Genomic DNA, 20,893 nt, shown 5'->3' with positions numbered 1-20,893 from the left:
GTCGTCAGCGACAGAGAATGGAAGACATGAAGCCCTGTGCGGATCCGGGGCGGCTTGCACGAACATCTAATAACGAAAATAATAAGGTATTTAAGATCGCGTTCTTGTGCGGACTACGCGCTGTGTATGGAACATTTAAGAGCGCGTTCTTAAATTCGTTATCACTTTCGTTATTAAATGTTCGTACAAGCCACCCCTGGTCGTCTAAAAAAGAAAAAAGCCGCTGCGCCTGGTAATTATAGCGTTTCTGACGGCGATTGGCGACACCCGACTGGTTCTTTAGCCAAGTGGGAATCAACGTTTGTGTAAAATATTGAAATTAATGCGCTTAGGTAACGACTAACGTCTTGCTGCCGGGCAGAGACCATTCTGTCGACATCAACGTGAAGTGGAACGTGAAGTAATGAAGCAAGGAAGTAAAAGCGTACGCAGGCAGTCGAAATATTGCGGCGTATATACCGTCGGCGAAGCTGTATTTGCGGCTCAAAAACAACGTCCCCTTTTGATGCCCAGTCGCGAATGCGAACGAAACAGCTAAGCAAGAAATAATACGACCACTTCGCCACCACTTTAGGGTGCAATCTTCTTATGAATAAAATTGTAGTCGGAACCTGCTTGATCAGGAGGCTATCGCACGCGTTCCTATTCCTCTGTGATCGCCTCCCAAAGTTGGCCGTCAAACCGGATTTCAGGCTCGGTTTTTTTTTTTCTCTTTTTTTCCAAAGGGCCGCAAGCGTGTTGCCTAGAATGGCCAAATCTGTGCTCCTTGCCAACCATCTCTGTCTCGTCAAATCCAGGCTATGCGCGCATAACTAGGCTTACGCACGTCCGGCGTGGTAATATATATATATATATACGTAGTTGGTGGTGGAGGTGACGGTTTTGAAGTGCGCAGCTATAAAGCCACCAGATGCTTTTGCGATAGAAACACAGTGGGGAGTAAACTGTCCTGTATGCTCGCGTTATTCATCTGTCTTCTTATTTTGCTGTTTTCGCGCTAAATAGCACGAGTGTCAGGATTTGTACGGTATTCGACCCTGCATTCGGCAGAGTGGCCCGAGCCGTGCGTGACTCATTGCTCCCCACCCATAAACGAAATGTCAAGCAACTGGAAAGGACCTCGTACCTACAGGGTGGTGTGCTTTAAAAAAATTACGCTTGAACTTATTTAAAAATCGGAAAGACGGGATATTTAAGCGATTTCCTCGTGATGTCTTTTGCCATAAAGGCATACATGTTAACATGACACGGTGTAGAGATTAGACAGGGTAATCTGAATGTTAGACTAGTTAGCTTTTTAACCGAACGAATCAGACGATTGGTCCTTAAAACAAGACCTGAAGCCTATCATCTGAGGAGTTCATACCGGTTCCAGACATGTAAGATTTTATTTATTTTTTATTTTAGAGTTTGATGTACCAAAACCACAATCTTATTATGAGGCACCCCGTAGTGGGGGCTCTGGATTGACTTTGATCACTTGGGGTTCCTTAACGTGCGCACATTTCTCGGTACATGGGCATTTTTTCATTCCCCATCCGTCGGCATGTAGCAGCCGTGGCATGTATCGAACACTCCACCTAGAGTCTAGCAGCTTGTTGGAATCACACCGCTGGCACGAGTTGTTGGGGTCTCGGTGCTGACGCCCGTTATTGCCAATGGGTCGCAAGCCCCAAGGGTAGCGTTGGCCTGGCGGCCTGGGGCACTGGAAGCATCCGAAGGTCCCGGCAAAGCATGAGAAGACTGGTAACAGAACAACTTGTTTATTCTAACATAGCAAAAGAGCGGCCGGTCAGGTCGACCGAAGTGGAGAGACGGGAGAGCACGTAACTCAACAGTACAAATCGGAGCCTCTCTCCTGGCGTCCGGGGGCAGCTGCTCTTATACTCTCGGCGTCGCGGTCCAAAAGGGAAGGTCACGGGATGAAGGTGACGGGACGGCGCAGCAGGAGCCCACGACGGCGCGAGCGGTTGAGCCGAGAGACCTGCTGAACCGAGTGTAGTGACGCATCGCCAACCTTCACTTGGGGAGCTCCGCTCCCCGGCTGCCGCGCTTTGACAAGCGTGGGCACACACACACACACGCACACACGAAGACACGTGGCACTGAAACACGCCTGGACACGCTTGGCGGGTAGGCGTTGCGGCGGCGTCGAACGGGCCAAAATGTCCGCCGCTTTGAACAAAGCCCCGGCGTCCGTTGCATCCGCGCCGGCATTACCGCGCGTTGTAGGCGAAACGTAACAAGCTCAAAGCCGCAGCCACTGGGATACCGTGGCAGGTATACAAGATGCTTTCTGCAAGATTCTTGTAGTGTATGCCAAGCCCAGTCAATTTCATCCCCCTCCCCCCCCCCAAAAAAAAATACTAAAAGTGATCTTCACATGTCTGTTCGTGGTCACCTGTCACACAAGCTGTCACACACAGCTCCGCCAGTAAGAGAGAGTACTCCCTATGATATACACCAAAGATAGCCGGTTTATTAAAGAAGTCTAGCGAATTATTTATTTTTTCTTTTTTTTTTTACTTTCGCATCTTGATGCCACGAATATCAACAAAACTAATTCGCCTTCTCGTACAGACTTATACTATTGTGACGTGGTGGTGACGTTAAGAACACAGTAGCATTACTGTGAAAGGCAAAACTAGATTTTATTGGGCGAACCTGTGCCCACAAAACAGGCTACACTTATAGCACAATGAGAGCGGCGAACACAGTCGGCGATCGTCGAAAAATCTGATTAGCGGGTAAAGCGCGTCGGCTTTTATAGATCAGTCGTCGAATGTTCCAGATTAACCGATGGGACCCGCGTGTCTTCCACAAAGTTCTACACTATTCGCGTCGCGCATACATGCAGTCAGATTACACAATTTGCGGTGAAAGACAGTGGACAGAACCATCGATAACATCCCAGAAACTTTTTTTTACATGCAGGCGCGTCCTGCGCTGCGCGATAACATTTGCTAGGCGGCCAAACGTGGTCGCCCGATAAAGATAAGTACACGTGTCACTATTCTCCCAGATTTTCTTGGAATATGATGATGATGAAGCAACATTTGTTGGGCCCGAAATAAATCGGTGGTGCACGCAGGCACCAGACGGGGTGGTTCCCTAGTTACGGGACCCATATGTTTCCAGCAGCTCCTGGCCCCTGTCCGTCAGTGCGAGCTGAATCGGTAGGGCGGGGCTGGATAACAAGGTCTCCCATCGCTCAAGGGGTTGGGGATTGGGGGTGTTGGTGGGAAGGGGAGGAGGGGGGTCTTGGAATAAGTGACGGTTCGCTACAGAAAAGGTACCGCCTGTGAGAACAATCAGCGCAGGTCTGCGGAAGAGGGGCATTCCACACGCGTCCTTTTAAGACGTAATGAACCACGAAGAGTCCGTAGTGAGAGAGAGAGAGAGAGAGGCTGGGAGGTCAACCGGACGAGCGTCCGGTTTGTTACCCTACACTGGTGTGAGGGAAAGGGGGAACAGAAAGAAGAGGAAGGAAGTGATGACCGTGTGCAGTGAAGCACCGTGACACCAAAGTGGAGTTCCATAAGTGGTGATGTGTGTTGATCACATCTGGGACGACCAAAGGGCCAGTGGTCGTTGTGCGAATAGTAGTGAGGGAATTAGTTATGCGCCTATCGATTGCCTTCCTCCGAGACACCGAGTTCATGAACGTTTGGCAAAACACCCATACCAGTAGCGTAATAAGTGCTCAGGCGCAACAACTGCAGGCCAAACACGCCAGGATAACCTCGCCTGTTTCAACACAGCCACCAGCGCCACCGTCAGCTCAGAGAGATAACGGCTGAAAACTCGCGCTTCCGACGCACCGAGCGGGTCGACAAGCAATGGCTTGACATCGCGATGTAAGCGGGGTTCGAACCATATGCCTTCGCAAATTGAAAAACAAGATGCTATAACTCGGGTCATCGCACCCCGGAGAGACCGGAAGATCTAGTGGAGCAAGCCGAGAACAAGACGCAATGTTGAAGCGACCTGAGACGAGCTAAGCTTATTCAGAAACTATACGAAGAATGCATGAGCCATCTATTCCGTGAGAAGTGTACATATGCAGAGTTTCGTCACTAGGCGCTCATAGCTCCATATGTGCGGGGTATTCCGCTAAATCATGGCAGTAGCCACATTCGTCTTGCTAAATATGCATAACTGGTGTCCACGGACGACGTCATCAATGCGTGCTCGGGAGTTACCGACCACCCGCTAGTTCGTAATGTGTTCACCTTAGAGAGCGATAACCGACTGGTGTATTGTGGCTGCAGCTGGCCAGCTACGCCTTTAATGCTGCGGAACTTGTCTGGCGTCTGCGATTCATTTGACCTCGTCGACAAGATGTTGCACTTATCTGGGGAAAAGCAATGCCCCAACGCCCTAATTGAAATGTAATGTCTTTGAAGTGCAGTCGCATCTCGTGGTGTACACACGAAACGACACCCCGAGATCTCGAAGGCCACGCGAAACTGCTCAAGTTTCACTGCTAGGCTTACGATGTTGCACGGCGCATGCAACGAATGTGCCCTGTTGTTGTGCCATAAGAACGCGCAATCCATAATAAATAGTTAAGCTGTGAATCATAAAGACGCCAATCCGTCACTTACAGTCCCCTATACTTTGATATTCAGTCGTTTTAATTCCACGTGCCATTAGTGTTAAAGAAAAACAAGAAACTACTTGGTGCGGTTGGGACTACACTGTTTGCTGGTCATCTTGCTGAACCTAGTTATCCGACTGGAGCAGAGAATTCTGCAACTGTCAGGTTGCTGGCGAGTCCCAGTTGGCACTGCCACATTAGGCCGCGAACACACGCAAAAGAGGCTTCATAGTCCACGGCTACGCGCCACATACAAATTGTATCTCCCGCAAGCAATTTCCCCCGCCTCGGGCGGAAGACATCTACACTGACCTGAAAACCGCTGAGCCTTGGCAGGCGTCAGCGTTTGCTGTAGCAGCAGCGGCAGCGCCAGGCCGAAAATCCAGACCCCTCGTCGCATCCTTCAGGCCGTGTGGGTCCCCAAAGGCTTAAGTCTCGATTAGCAGACAAGACTCGATTCCCGCGCGCGGGCCCTCTCGCAGCTTATTCCGCATGTCCGGGGTCGTCAGCGGCGGCATGCAGCGCCACTAGTTCCGACCGGAAGTCATCGGTCCTATCTGCGAGTCAAACCGGATACGACACCGGAATCAGCGTATCGGACCTAGCCAGTGCGCGGGGCCCGACCCGGCCCGTAATTGGCCCGACCAGAACACCAGCGGCAGCAGCAGCAGCATGTATGGGTTGCTTGCGTGGGCAACCCCTGCCGTTCGACCCTGTCTTTTTCTCTCTTGTTGTTCTTCCGCCCCATATGTGTGCTTCGGCGAGTGTGCGTAACAAACCGCCTGACGGGATGGTGACAACAGCTCATTCTAACCGAGCGAGCCGGCAGATTCGGAAGGGATCGTGGAGGACATTGCGCGAGTCCCATTCGATGTGACGCCGGCGCGATCGCTGGTTGTTCGCCGGCCTGAGAGGATGCGGCTCCCAGTCATCCAGTGGGACGCGGGAGATACGTGTGCGGAGAGAGAGAGCGAGAGATAACGAGAGGATTTCTCATTCATTCGCCGTGTCGGTGCTGTCGCACTTAGTCATCAGCAGCAAATGGTTAGGCGTAGTGCTACGCTCTGCGTGAGAGAGTAAAACATCTTTATGCGTGAGTAGTTTGACTGTGGCGAATGTGAGAACACACACACGCGGGGGATCGTGAAATGAGGTTTTGAATGATTATCAGACTTATAGCCAATTTGGCATCGCGTGTCGCTGTTTACCGTGTCTTAGGGTACGCCTAGTTTGGTTGGGGCAATCTTTGACTTTCCCTTTATCATAACCTTTTTTTCTTCTTTTCATTTAGATGCACTATGCAGTATGCACAAGTATGCACTAGGACAGAAAACAAAATTTATTACCGAGAATTCGACCCCCACGTCTACTAAGAGTAAGCCTTCATAGAAGTCATGCCGCAGTCAATAGGTGCTGTTCTGGACACACTGTCATATAATGCCATGTTGGCGTTTTGTGCCAATCAGAGAGGCCGTAGCAGCCCTGCGAGCCAATCAGAACTGATAAGATGGCGAGCTTGACAATACGGCGGAATTTTTACAACATCCTGAATAGTGTCCTTTGTTGTCGTCAAGGTTGTTTTCGAGCCGGCTATTAGACTTTGAGTAGGCTTAACTTTTTCTCCAAAACTTCTCTTTTCTATTTGTTTTTCTTTTTTGAAAGGCAATATTTCAAGGATTAGCTACCCAACAACTCTAAGCCAACGCGTCTTTGAAGTGCACGATGTCTGCCAGAGAAGAAGTCAAGCGTTTCGTTCAGAAAACTCCCGTTCAAGATTGCTGGAGTTGGCGATGCTATTTGATGTCTCCTCCAAGCTTTTGTAAGTGATCGCACAACGCCGTACTTTTTGCCAGTAGTAGGGATCTTCGACAGTTTCCGCGGTAACTTGTGGCAGTGGTGACACTACGTGCTTGCGATTCTCTCATTTCGTTGTCACTGAGACAAAGGCTGAGTTTGTGTTTGAGTCAAAACCGACTTGTATAGGTGAAGTGCGCGCCACCCAACTTCATTGTGGCTCAAATACCTATAAAAAGTCGCAGTTTCGCCCGGAAGGAGCAGCATCGATTGCGATAGCAAATTAGTAGAAAGCTGTACGAAATAAAGATAGTAGCTTTATTGGCCGTATAAACACGTAAACATTCCCTTACTAACTCAATTAACAAGCATGGTGTCACGCGCGCACAGGCAAACATGAACACATCTCACTCGATGAGCGCGGAAACTTGCTGTCAAAACACTGTTGTGAGAGGTGCGGCAGCACCAGCGAGCGAATTGCGCTTCGTGCTGCCTCTCGCTTCAACGCAAGCTTAGCGGCGAGAACACAGCGCACACGAAGCTATCAGCCCCCGGCGCATCTAGACTCTGTACTCGTCGCCGATCACTTTCAAAATAGGGCCCGCGAGGCCGCATTATACGCAGCAGCCGCCGGAGTAGAAAGCCCCCCCTCCCCCCGGTGCCTTACGCGCGACAGAAGGCGCGCTTGTTCCCAGGTTTCCTCACTTGGGCGCGCGACAATGAGCCGCCATCGTCAGCGCATACCTGCACATACAGGATACGACGCGCGGCGACTACGTTATCGCCCTTGGAATTTTACGGAACATCACGGCGACGGCGACGGCGATGGCATCAATGCGCCTGGAGTGTCCACATAATTGCTATCGCAATAATATGAGATGTTTCACAATACGGCACGCGGTTTTCCTCGCCCAGCTCCTAGCTCTAGATGACAATGATGGGACTACAACGGCTGCAACGGGATGTCGGCAACGCAATGGTAACAATGGAATGACCACTAGTTTCCTGCATTCTTTCTGTTTAGCCAACTTTTCAGGAGTTCGATTGCTCGCTATTAGCCAGGCGGTGCACGTGCATGCTTCAGCGATTCTGGTGCGCGCCACGACAAAGGCAATGGGATGACGTACTGGAATCACTATACGATAGAATGACGACGACGGAAGACCACACAACACAGGAATGATCCATAGTAGGGGTAGTAAAAATAGGAGCGCCGTCTTATATATACGAGCTTTTCAGCAAGTTAGCAGCAGCGGGAAAGTTGAAAGAAGAGGCGAACAAAGCTTCGCTTTAAACCCGTGAGGCAGAGAGTGAACGCTGCCGGCATGCGAGAAGATGCGCGGGGCTGTAAACGATCGCCCGGGCCGGTGTATTTCCGGAACTGTACTAGTGCACGAGTAGCTCTTTGTGTCAGCGATGGATGTGACACGGTTCCAGTATTTTTTTACTCAGGAAATGGCCTGGAGTCTACCCGGTTTTTAAACTGTCTAGAGAGAGAAGCGTTGAACGTCGTACAGCGCGCACTATAGAGCTCTGAAAAGCTCGCGGCATGACGGCTAACTACAGTTCGTCACCAACATGTAAGTTAACAAATATTAAGCTTCCCTGTGGAAGATTTACGGCGAACAATTTCTGAGTAACGCAACGAAGTTTTGATGCTTCACTCAAAGGAAACTCTTTTCTTGTTTTTATGCGTAAACGTAGCTGGCCCGTCTGTGAAATCGGCGAGATTATGTTTGAAGCCGCGAGGGAAGCAAGCGCCGGAGGAGGAAGACGCCTGGAAAAGCAGCAGAGAATCGTCGCGTTCGCTCCCTTTCCGTTTGTGTTTCGACGCCACGGTGCTCACAGCGCATGTCGGCCACGTTTCTTCTTTGCATGTGTAACAATGGGGAACCAGCGCTGAAGTTTTGAGCTAGAGCTACTGTACATGGCTCCCGTGCAGGTCGCGGCATCTCTCCTTTATGCCTCTCTAACTTTTTGTATATGGCTTCCGCAGGGAGTGATCTACAGTAACTCTATTTTGAGCTGACACACAGCGCCCTCTTGCAGACATGGCGTGCATTGTTAAGTCATGCAAACAGAAACAAAAATGGCCAGCGGCGGTACGGTGGGCGACGTACAAAAGCCGTTAAAAAGGAAAGCTTGGAGCCCGTTGTTATTGCAGCGTGGTTAATTGCCAGAACTAGAAAAGCCGTAATATAACCCTATCATTCTATTATTTTCTTTGTGAAAACTCTACGAGCGTTAGCGACAGGGACATTGAATTCATGGAGTCGCGATCGCACGTCGTTTCAACTATTTCTACAGCTTCTACCGGCAAAATATCCGTGGGCACTTCATTTTATTGAAAGCGAAAATGACAACGCTTCATATAGGTCAAAAGTACGCACGTGTTCTTTTACTACAAGGATATATACAGTCAGCATTTTAGGGTGGACGCTAAGAGTAATATTAGTACCAGCCAGCGTACGAATGTCCGCTGGCCGGGTTTCCAGGGCTACGTGGTGCCTTTGACAGTGGCTGGTGACAAAATGAAAAGGAAAAAAAATGCCAATGCTAATCATAAGAATCTCACATGCAGCGGACATGAACGGTGAAAACTCTAGTGTTTACAGCAGAAATAGCGCATTGACGCTGAACCGACTCGTCGCCGCGACAGGCAACACGAACATTGGTTATGCAGCGTCTATATATTCCAGACATAATGATGTCCGCTAGAGTAAAGTGACGGGCAATGTTCCCTTTATTTGAACGAAAAAGACCTCCCATGCACCCAGTACAGATGGTAAACGAGCGAAGCTGAAATGTGCGGCCCTTATGTTCATCGCTGGGTTAATTCCGACGGTATATTAAACTCTTTCTCAATTATTGGTTACGCCTTTGTGTTTCTTAATGAGGTTACGCAAGCGTTTGGCTCGGGTTTATCACAGTGATTAGTTGAAATGCCGCACCTTGGGCTTCGCATAAGCCCCATCATGGAGGGGTGCAATGAGCAGTTCATTGTGTTAATCCAGGGGGTTCATCGAAGTCTTTCTGAATTATGTTACGCACTTGTGTTTCGTGATGCTTTATTCATAGAGTTTATGATTCTGTTGTGCACTGAAGTTGCCAAGTGACATACCGGGGCCGCACATTTCGTTTAATTAAAGACAGGAACACATTTTTGAACTTCTTGTGAAGTCGCAGAGAGACCGCTGCGCGTGCGCTCTGTTGCGAGAGAGAAATGACGTCACTATCGGAGTAGCCAATGGCGCGCCGCACCTTCCAGCCGGAGGGTTTCTGCGTTCGGGCCGCGAGCGTTTCGCCTCCGCGTATACAGCTTCGCTGTGAAAGTATTTATCTAATTATGTCATCATGGTATTGCCTTAACCATGTGCCCCTCTGTGTCCCTTCCCTGCAATACGTAGATTTCTATGCCTATTCAACGAGAAATTTGTCCGCCCGTCACGTAAGACGAATGCAATGGCTCATACCCTGCAGTAATGTTTCCGTGGTCGGACCACGAGTGTTTCGCCTAGGCATATACGGCGTCGCTGTAAAACCAAGTCCGCGGTCAAACATTTAGTGCTAACGGGAGTTCCGATACAAGTTCAGCTGCAGCACATGACTGTCGAGGGCGCACAGCGTTCCGGTTCAGCCGTGCTCGATTCCCAGCTGGCGCCGGAGGCTTGGGAGACCCTACTGCGCTCCGAGGACCCGGCCAAGCAAGCCATCGCCACAGGCCGGGCTGCCAGCGTCATGAGCCTCCGGGACATGAACGTTTGAGTGCAGTGGGGCCGTGCGGGGGCCCAAGGACCTGCGTGTCCGCAACTCCCCTGTGTACAATAAAGTTATCACCACCGCCACCGCAAATATCAGCATGTTTTCTTCTTCGTGTGAAATTATTGCAAGGAGAGGGTAAAGCGGCCACAACGGTAACAAGACATTGCTGCTTAGGAGCTTCGGCGGTACGTTATCAAGCGCTGTCAGCTACATATTCGAAGTGAACCGGCAAATGCCCGGCGACGATATCGGCGGCAGGCGATCAGCGGTGGTGAGGCTGCCGGCGACGTCGGAACGTAGCCGATGCCACTGCTCTGTCGCTGAATGACCCCGTCGCTGTGCCGGAGGGAGATCTCGCTGGGAGATCCTCTGTGTGACAGGCAGGCCTGGCCTTTCGCCAGCAAGACTGCCGTCGGCCGCCGGTCCGCGAACTGCAAACGGTGTGCAGTGAGTTGTCGTGTCGCTTACGGGGACGCGCGATTTCAATTCCGGCGCCGTGGCTACCAAAGTGGCTCCAACGAAATCAACGTCACACTGGTTACGAAGGAGCTGTCACTATTTGCGTCTGGAATATGCAGAAATGGAACAAGTGATCGCTTATTTGAATTCCGACGGCGTTTATGGCTTCCTTTCACTCGTAATTTGCCTTTCGCTGAAACCCCGAGCTGCCATTGTCAGGTGTCGTTTTCTCAACCTAGAAAGCAATTTACGCAGTCGTCGCCCTTTTCGAGTTACCTTGCATCAACGAGCTCTTACATTGAGTCAATCCTTTTGAAACCGTACCTGAACACGATGCGTGGCATACGCTTGCATGCATGGCTCTCATGCAGCTTTCTGCGCGAGACACGTCTAGCTCTGTGCTTCTACGGCGCTTTACAGCAAGGCTGTCTATGGCTAGGATCCCGGAATTTCTTCGAGGCCAAACGTCGACAGCAAACGATCATCATCATTGGCTCATACCGCCGAATGCGGTGGCTCATGCCTCCGTAAGGCAGAGGCTATAAGCACTCAAAGTGAAGCGAACAGTGCGTACATTCTTTGAACTCACACCTGCAAGATACAGAACAGCATATGTTTCAATAAAGAACAAGCTCACAACAAGCATCCGAACTACATGATTAACGATAAGGCGCTCCTGCCCTAACCTGCAATAGGAAGCACGTTCTTCTGATTTTAATGGAAAATGAGAAAAGTACAGCGCCGTTACTGCCTCTCGTGCGAGGGCCACTACACAGCGCTGTACGGGTGGGGGAGAGGGAGAAATAGTAAGAGACACAGATTGGGGAAGGAAGCACGTAGAGCTCCCGCATAAGTTTACTAAGCAAACGACTACTAAGCGCAAGTGCCGCGGCGAGCAGGCCAGGAAGCGGAAACTCCCTATGTTGCCCCAAATTCCCCTATGTTGTCCTTGGTGTTGGTGTTTGTTGGCTTCTTATGCTATACCTCCGTTGGACACTCGTTCCCATGCCGATACGCGGCGGCAGCACCGCATCCACCACTGGCGCTTGCCGGATATACGAGTGGAAATAATTCACAAACAAAACAATGCCTCCATGACGTCACTGATGAGGTCAGAAGATAGAGAGAGAGGGGAAAGCCGCCGGGAGGAGAAGGCCCGCCGCGAAGCCCTGCTTTCCCACTTCGCATGCACGCCGGCTGTGTTCGTGCTGTTTTGCAGGCCCGCTGGCCAGGCGGAGACATTGGCCAAACCGCGGAGCAGAACCCGCTGGAGTGTGCCGTGTTGATGAGGCGTTTTTCTGCCGCGTTTACCTTGGAAGCTTCGATTCATTTTTTAAAGCACTGGGACAGTGCTCGTACGCACCAGTGAAAAACATTTATATAGCGAACCGCCGCTTACTACCAATATTCGCAGGCAATATATTACATTTCGTCATTTCGTGAAAGTTGTCACTTTGAAATTCCTAACTAGTAATTAAGTTCAGGGCTACAGTTCAACTTTTCCACAGATATAGTGGAGGGTAGTATCAAGAAAATAACTACCTGCCACCACCAATAGTTAATTTTGTTCCTGTACGATGAAGTGGATCAACTAAAGGTGGCCGATTTCTCACTCAGCCAAAGCTCAACGCAAGTTGAACATTTTCGTTTTCATTCACACATTCCGTAGTGGAAAAAAAACTGACCTCCCCGCAGTGCGAAAGCGTCAACCTGCAGACGCAATTTTCATTTACAACTGAAGTTTGTGCATAATGAGCGAACATAGATTCCAGAAGATGCAAACCAATGCGAAAATTATTCATCACGGACTGGTCACATAGAACTTGACGATCACGTATTTTATGGCAGCGACACAATTTGTGGCTTACAGAAAAAAGGTAGAGCCCAATGCATGTATTTCATTGACAGTATGAGAAGTAAGGACCAGCAGAATTTTAAACTGTCTACATGCATCTTCATGAACAGGAAGTAGCCTATAATTGCTCTCATTATTTCAACTACATGCCGAATGAGGGAGCATAGTTCTATCGCGCCTACAAGCGCATGTAATCCGCCTGTCATCATACTTGGCATCATATTCATATATACAGAGAAGCACGGAGAGTATTATCACACTATTTTGACACAACAGCAACGCAAGGAACCAACCATTCATTAAAAAAAACTTAATAAGAAAACTCGAAGGGGGATTACCAGTTCGTACTTAATTAGCATCAAATAGTGTATACTTGTAATACTGGTATTATTGAATACATTCTGCCGGCAAAACAAATAACATTGCGCCTCGTCTATAATGCAGGTGCTGAAAAACATGCACGCACCGAAGCTGAGCCTAAAGCAAGGTAACTGAGCAACAAAAACGAACACGCACTCAGGCCTTTCAGTGCAAGTATTTCGCTAACAGCAGATGGGCTGTCGTCATGACGAATGGGTCGAGCGACACTGCTCCTATGTCAGTCCACTCAGGCTTGCACAGAACTGGTTTACTCATGCGAAATGAATACCTGCTCAGAAAACAAAATGAAGTACTCGTGCTTACCTGCTGTCATTAGGAAACCTGAAAACCTTCGCAGAACTGGAATTCCCGGTGTAGAAAACACCACAGAGCCGCGTAACACATGCGATGCCTCGTTTTAGCTGTCTTCGCCTAATGCTTGGTTGACCTACTTTCCTGCGTCTTCCGTTCGTTGCGCGCCCGATGAAGCTGTTCTGTCTTATCTTTCCCATCTACGTACTTGGGACGACAACCGAAGCAGATGACCAAGCGCGATCCTACTTCTGATATTGCTGAGCGAGTGGCAAGGGTGAGGGGAAGTAAGCTCGACGAACGCGCGAAGACAACCAGTTCCTGTGCTTCACCCGATCGATTTAAAATTCACAAGAAGAGGAATAAAAAGAACAAAAGTTAAGATGTCGGGCAACTGCTTAGAGCGCGCATGCTCTTTGAAACCGAAACTAGCGCTCTCCTTCCGGCGGTTGACCAGACATGCGGCCAGCACGGGAACAAAAGCGCTGGCATGGGCTTCGGGCTCAGTGCGCATGCGCTGCTTCGACTGCGGCGTCGCCACCGCTAGAGAATGCGCGCCGCGCGAGCCACGTTCCCGCTTTCGTTCTTAAAACCCCTTAAACTTCGTAAAGTAGCGACACTCTCCTCCTCCGACTTCACTCCTCCTCGTTTCTCCTCTCTTTCACGCTCCCTCCTCGACCGTGGCGCCGCCTACACTGCTCGAACTTAGCAATGGCGCCAACATGCGCTCCTCGCCAATCCGTAGACGCTTCTCGAGCAAAAATGGCGCTGATGCACGGCGCGAGGGCCCACGTGATGCTATTAGGCCAATAGCGACGCGGCGTCGGCCTAGGCCAGAGCGCGCGAGGAGGAGGCGGCATTCTTCAAAGCGTGGTAGTACTTTACGAAGTTTAAGGGGCTTTATTCTTTCTGAGCAATGAGCGACACAAGCGGTGGCAATGCTTCGTCTGCCGATGCTGCTCAGCGCCTCAGCCGAGGGCACCCTGTCGTTCAGAATCAAATTCTTTGCCACAATATATTCAAAACACCTAAACTTAAGCTGCCCTCATAATTCGAATTTGAGAGTATCGTAATCGTCGGTGAAAGTTTTTCTTCAAGTAAACTTTGTCTTCGGTCGCTAAGCGCATATAACGTAAGTGAGCGCATTACACGAGATGTTTAGCTTATGGGCGCTTTTATCCGCTGTATGGCAGCAGCCTGCTCAGGACCCTCGAAAACTTCCCGTTGTTCATTTTTGACAGTCAAGTTAGCCAAGAAAGACGTATTTTGCCGCATTGTAGACGGCAGGTTCATATTCTTAATATGTTGAGATATAGAGAAAATGCGCCACGCGTCGAGCTCATGTATGGGCTTTTTTTTGCTGCACTGAAGAATAAAATTCACTTGAACACTCCAACTATACGGCAAAATTGTGCCAGCTAGAGGGTTCTATAAATGTATAGGCTATTGTAACTCGTGTTGGTCCAAAGGGCTTAACTTTTCCGGGAACTCTGTTTGCAAGCAAAAAATGAAAAAGAAAACAGAGCCCTTCCGCTATCTGAAGATGCAAGACCAGCGAAGCTGTTTGCCTACGACACAGAGTTGACGCGTAACAGTGAACAAGGGTACGAACATATTTCTGCGGTAATCGTGGCGATATAGGTAGGCGCACACGTTCGCTTATCACCTCTGTTATTAAATGTATACGTCACGTAAGACAATGAATGGTTCATACCCCCTTAAGCAAAGGATCATAGCCCCGTGAACGCGGCCTACCCATTACGACGACAAAAGAGAAGTTAAATTACACGCTAGAATGATGATCGGCAACGGAGCCAGCTGTGGAAGACGACGACGCTCGAGCCATTGCTGATGATGACAATTTTTTGCGCAACGGAGCCAGCGGTGGAAGAAGACGACGACGACGAACGCGCTAGCGGTGACACTAGCGTGTTTGCGCGGTTAGCGCCGAGAATTTTTTAACAGTCCTTTTTGAAAAAAAATTGTACAAAACATTTTTTCTTCAAGAACATCTGTTCGTAACCCTTGTGCTTGGGACCACTTTGGGTCCCACGTGTGGCAAGGGTAGTTCAAGGGCGCGTTACAGGTCCCCGAGCGCACAGGGATATGTGCCATTGAACTTGGACCCTTTCTGCACCATCATTAGGGTCGGTGCACATGATGATTTGTTTTTGTCAACATCTCGGGAGGGGGGGGGGGGGGGGGGGGCGTACATTTTTTTCCAGATCCTAGCCATAGACAGCTTCGCTGTTAAGAAAAGAAAAATTTGTGGTTCAACAGGCTAGTAAGCTCCATCTTTATTAACACAAACTTCGAAAAGTACCCTTTATATTACTACAAATGGATGGCAACGACAGTGCTTAATGCACTTCGCATTCCTGGTGTGAGATGATGGTACTAAAAGAGCACGCCACCATGCTCTATAACTTGTTGCCTTATATGTGCCGCAGGACATACAAATTGCTGTGTTAAAATAAAGGTAATATGAAACGTACATAACGAATGTCTATTCAGTACTCCTGCGCGCATTGCTGTAAAACTACATTGAAGAAATTTAGTAAGACTGCGTACGCATGCGGGCAGATGTAAGAGCGTAACAAAATGTAGGAATTCATGCGCCGCAACTTCTAACGAGATTGGGAACCACAATGGCGGCTTGCCACATTTGGCGGCAAACAGTGCTTAAACTTTTGGTGCTGTCACCGCCGTAAAACAGCGCTTGTATGCACGCTCCATATACGGTGGGGTCACTGCTGCACTGGAACGCTAGTGCTCGCTTTCCAGCATGGACAGTTAGTAGCTGGAAGCTTCATAACTGAATAACAGATCTGAATAAAGTTAAATTGTTAGGCATAATTACACCTAAACGAGAAAAGACACCAAGGAATCATTTTGCTTACGTATAGCTGATAGCTACGGAACAGCGGTGCCAGTGCCATGTTCTTTCGCAGAAATCAATGCTGAATTAAGCCTTTGATGTGTACATGTGGCTTTCGTATGTAGCTGGGCGTCTTGACGAATTTAAGGGCGCAGATTGCGGGTATGCTCGTTAGCCCGGAAGAGAAGTTAAGACGAAGTTATTCTACAGACTGCAAAAGTCACAACGAACGTTCTTAGTTAAAGGACCGACGTTAATGGTGAATCTCTCCCCAACACTGCTTGCGCTCTGGGCTGACAGGAAGGTTAAAGCAGCCTTCGGATCAAAATCCTGCAGAGAGCCAGAACACCTTAGGTGGCTGAGTAGCATAGACTTCACTTGGTACCATTGTATTTGTCGGCTCCAAAAGCAGTGGGTGGTCGTCACGCAGTCATACTACAAACATTTTACAGCGAAGCTGTCAATGTGACAGAAAACTATCATCATGATTGGTTCATGCCCTGTAAGGCAGAGGCCACACGCATTCGGCAAAGTGAAGCAAACAGTGCATACTTTTTTTTGAATCACGCATACAACGTACAGAACAGCATACGTTTCAATAAAGAACCTGCTCAAAACAAGCACCCTGATCATATAGTTGATGAAAAGGCGCTCCTGCGCCTACATGCAATGCCGAGCACGTAGCGCTGCCCGCATACTTTTCCCGGTAGAGCTTACTGTTGCTCAAGCTGCCGCGGCGACGGCAGCTTGCAATGTGGGAAGTGACGTCCCTCGCCTTTCGTTTATAACCTAACCAGACTATCAACTGATTTCGATGTTGTTGCAGCACCGTCATGGAGGGCGGCATGCTGTCAAAGTTACTATTACTTCCATGACTCTAAAATAGTTTTACTACCATTACTCTAAACCCATAAAGCATTGCATGCCCCTCCGCAGTTGTAGTGACGGTTTCCAAGTTTAGCTGGACATCCACCTTCTCAGGAGCGGGATGGCGAGTCAGTTTATTCACAAGTAAATTCGTCCTCGACGATCGTAGCCTCTTCACTGTTTTCCATATTCACAATGAGAGAAACGAAAAGTAAAAAAAAAATCCACCGACGATTACGATACCCCCGATGCTAATTTTGAGCGCAGCTGTTTAAGTGTTTTGAATTCGCGATAAACTGTGGCAAAGAATTTGATTCCGAATGACAAAATGCTCTCTCCGGCGGCGCTGAGCCTCTGCTAGAGTAGCTAGTTTAGCAGCAGCGGCGGACGAAGCATTTCCACCGGTTGCATCGCTCATTGTTCAGAAACAAAGCGTGGTAACGGGAACGCGTGGTTCGCGCGGAGCGCCTTCTCTATATGTAGCAGCGGCGGCGTCGCAGGCGAAGTAGCCCATGGCGCAGTGGGTCCGAAGCCCACGCCAGCGCTTTGTTTCCGCGCTGCCCGCTACCCCTTGCAAGGTAAATATACATGGTAGCGAAGCTTCCATAGGAGCCCATACGTTCAAAACATGGCAGTTCATCGGCGGTTCATGGCATAGAGTTTCTTACAAAAATTACTAGAAGAAACTCTGGCGCTAGTGTCTACGGGAGCTGCAATGGGAGCGGTTGTCTCAGCATGGCAATTATGGGAAGTACATGGATGTGCCTAAACTTCGTCCTTTTGGCTTCAAACGGCATTGTGACTTTGTTAACTCGTCATTTTCAACAGTATATTGCGGAATAAATAATTAAACATAATTAAAATTGCCCGACGGCAGGATTCGAAGACAGGGACTCTAGCACAGAAGCCTGATATTGAAACCATTAAGCCACGGACGTACGTATCGACATGCGAATGAAACGCCCTTATGAATTTATCGCGGGCATGCCAGTGCCTTGAGACGCTTGGCGCGTTCCGATTTGGCCACCTGGACAAGCTGAATCGTTGCAATCAATAGAAACTGTACGCGTTCCCGGCGTCTTCTGCACTTCGAAGAATACCAATTGCGCCGAAATATGCGACAATAATATTTATATAGCGTAATATACAAAGCCACGAGAACGTCTGAATCCACAAGCACGAAGATCAGACAAATCCATGTACTTCCCATCATTCCCATGGTAGGACAACGACTGCAGCGCCAGAGTTCCCTCTAGTCATTTTGTACAAAACTCTATGGTTCATGGGGCGTAGCGCCATCTGTATGTGCAGGGAACACTTCCGGCGGAAAAAAACGTTAATGTGACGCCATATCCGTTAAAAACAGAAGTGACGTCATTTTGTTTTCGAAGGCGCGAAATTTCTTTTGTTGGCCTGCCTTTAGAGCTATATATTCAAGTGCCCCGCCATTCGACTTGATGGGCATTTCGAGCTTTTAGAACGGAAGTGTTGGAGAAAGTGCGGCGGAAGTCACGTGCTGTTTTTCACAAAGGAGCACTGGGACTGGTACCCCAAACGTCGTCTGTGGCGTGATGGTTTCAATAACGGGCGTTTGTGCTATAGTTCGACCCTGCCGTCCGACAAATTTAATAACGTTTATTCATTTATTACGTAGTACATTGTTGAAAGTAACGAGTTTACAAAGTCACGAAGCCGCCAGCAAAGCCAGAAGGACGAAGCTTAGGCAAATCCATGTACTTCTCGTAATTTCCATGCTGGCTCAACCGCTCCCACTGCAGCTCCCGTAGACGCTGGCGTCAGAGTTCCCTCTAGTAATTAATTTATGAAACTCTATTGTTCATCGGGCGCAGCGCCGTCTGTGTGATTAGGGAACACTTCCGGTGGAAGAAAAAAAAATAACGTGACGCCACATCCGTTAGAAAACAGAAGTGACGTCATATGGTTCTCGAAGGCGCGAAATCTGTTTTGGTGGCCCGCTATTACAACTGCAATGTTCAAATGGCCCGTCATTCGACTTGTGCGTGTGCGTCCGTGTGTGCTTGTGTGTGTCCGAGTTGCACATAGATTCACAACGCGATATCGCCGTCGTGAACGTCGTCGGTATTCACTCCGCCACTGAAAGAAAAAAAAACGCGAAGCAGGCAGAAAGCTGCGCCAGTGTCCACACACGCCTGTCGAACCTGGAGGGTCAAGGCAACCAGAGTTCAAAGAGCCAGCCTCCTCTGAGCTCGCTCGTGCCGTACAAACAACTCCTGACGCGCCACCGCGCTTGCGACATGCGTTGCGCATTGCTTCGAATCGCGACGCCTCGCGCGCGGCGTGTCACATGCCGGCGTCTCTCTCATCCTGTTGGCACATCTCCTCCTTCCTGTTTTCTTTGTCTTCGGCACGGAGGCGACAGCGATTGTTCTAAAAGTGCAAGCGCGGAGTAAAGCCACTTCTTGAGGCGGCGGCTGAAGCGCCTGTCAGTGCACCGCTAAAAGCTCGCTGCCCTTGAAAGCCGGCGTGCGAAAGTTGTCCTTTCGATCCCCGGTCTACAGCGAGTCCTTTAACTAAACCGGCGCAGAATGCCGGGAATACTGCTGCTAGTTTAAGCTAGTGAGGCGCTCTTAGAGATATCGCAGACATATATCCATAATCTTGCATCACCTGAATATAATTTACATAGTCGATGTATAGTCCATAGCGTGCTTATAAACAGATATTGGCTGAATAGGCGTAGGTGGATTTCCATGCACTGCAATCACCAACGTCCATGTTATTTCTAAAGTTTCCATACATAAAAAAATATACTCTTTAGTATCGGCTATTCCGAAACTCCAAATAGTGTCGCTGTACCGGCATTAGCGCTGGCAGAATAGTCCAGAACATGGGACAGTCATCAACCACACAGGAGAGTGGTAGTGCACGTAAGTCCTTTCATGTATACCGTTAATACAGTGCGGCTATTGCATCACGTAGTGAACCTTCTTTCACCATTATGAGTGTGCGTATTAAACGTCTCGCTGGATGCTTTTATTTGTTCGCTTTGATTTTCATTTTACCTGTGCGCTTAACATATTTTGCCTCTCTTGTCTGTCTGTCTCTCTGTGCGCGCGTGCGTGCGTGCGCTTGTGCTTGTGCTTGTGCGTGCGCGTGTGCGTGTGCGTGTGTGTGTGTGTGTGTGTGTGTGTGTGTGTGTGTGCGTGTGTGTGTGTGTGTGTGTGTGTGTGTGTGTGTGTGTGTGTGTGTGTGTGTGTGTGTGTGTGTGTGTGTGTGTGTGTGTGTGTGTGTGTGTGTGTGTGTGTGTGTGTGTGTGTGTGTGTGTGTGTGTGGAAAGGCTAGCGTGCCGATGATATATATGATATGATATGGAAATGGTATATGATTTAAACATACCCGGGAGCCAAGGATTCTGTGTAAGAAGAGTTGGCAAAAAAAGAAAAAGAACGCTACAAACGAGAATTAAGGATAAACAACTAGGTTGCTGTTCACAAGAAACTCTCGTAGGGCAGTCAAAGCGCGTGTCCGTGTGACCGATCATCACCATAGACCAGTTACTTTGAGCACAAAGGCTCATAGTTCATTATGTTATGAATAGCGCATGAGATTCCACAGATGGCGTCCACCGTGTCCCATGGTCAGTATATGTGCACTTTGAGTTCGTACCCTTTCTCAGATTGTAGTGCATGATTTACGGTGCAATGATGCATTGCAAGCGAAAGGTCTTACACTTTGATTCAACTATACTGCGCACAACTTTCGTGCGGCTTCGAAGAGTCAAAACGAAAATCAAATACGGAAGACTCACGGAGCCCAGCGTGACTGGGAGAAAACACATTGGCAATATAACTTTCTCTAGAAGAGCGTTGTGTTGCTGCTGTTAGCGCTGGCGACTGCCTTACTATCGCCAACGCAGCGCCGTCTTAGACGAGGCATAAATTGACTAACGAGCCCAGCCTTCGCCGCTGCTTTGCAACAAGCCTGGCGGTGTCGCACAGCGTTTCCCCAAAAGTTGACCGGTCAA

The 20,893-nt window shown here is 49.1% G+C and overlaps 1 protein-coding gene across 2 annotated transcripts in view; it reads right to left on the bottom strand.

Moving 5' to 3' along the window:
• The window catches only part of LOC126517624 (uncharacterized), a 137,149-nt gene extending 123,868 nt beyond the window's left edge, over positions 1-13,281 (bottom strand). The window contains exons 1-2 of one of the 2 annotated variants that reach the window (XM_050167419.3): positions 13,155-13,281; positions 4,913-5,157 (exon numbers count right to left, since the gene is read on the bottom strand). In XM_050167419.3, the coding sequence (XP_050023376.2) occupies positions 4,913-5,000 (88 nt within the window). In that variant the 5' untranslated portion in view covers positions 5,001-5,157; positions 13,155-13,281. The remainder of the gene's footprint in view (positions 1-4,912; positions 5,158-13,154) is intronic. The other variant, XM_055064462.2, reaches the window with a different exon arrangement.
• Between the last annotated feature and the right edge of the window lie 7,612 nt (positions 13,282-20,893).

The sequence above is a fragment of the Dermacentor andersoni genome, chromosome 11, assembly GCF_023375885.2.
Source record: "Dermacentor andersoni chromosome 11, qqDerAnde1_hic_scaffold, whole genome shotgun sequence".
Lineage (NCBI taxonomy): Eukaryota > Metazoa > Arthropoda > Arachnida > Ixodida > Ixodidae > Dermacentor > Dermacentor andersoni.
The sequence above is the reverse complement of the archived record's forward strand: the minus strand, read 5'-3'. Positions and strand labels throughout refer to the sequence as shown.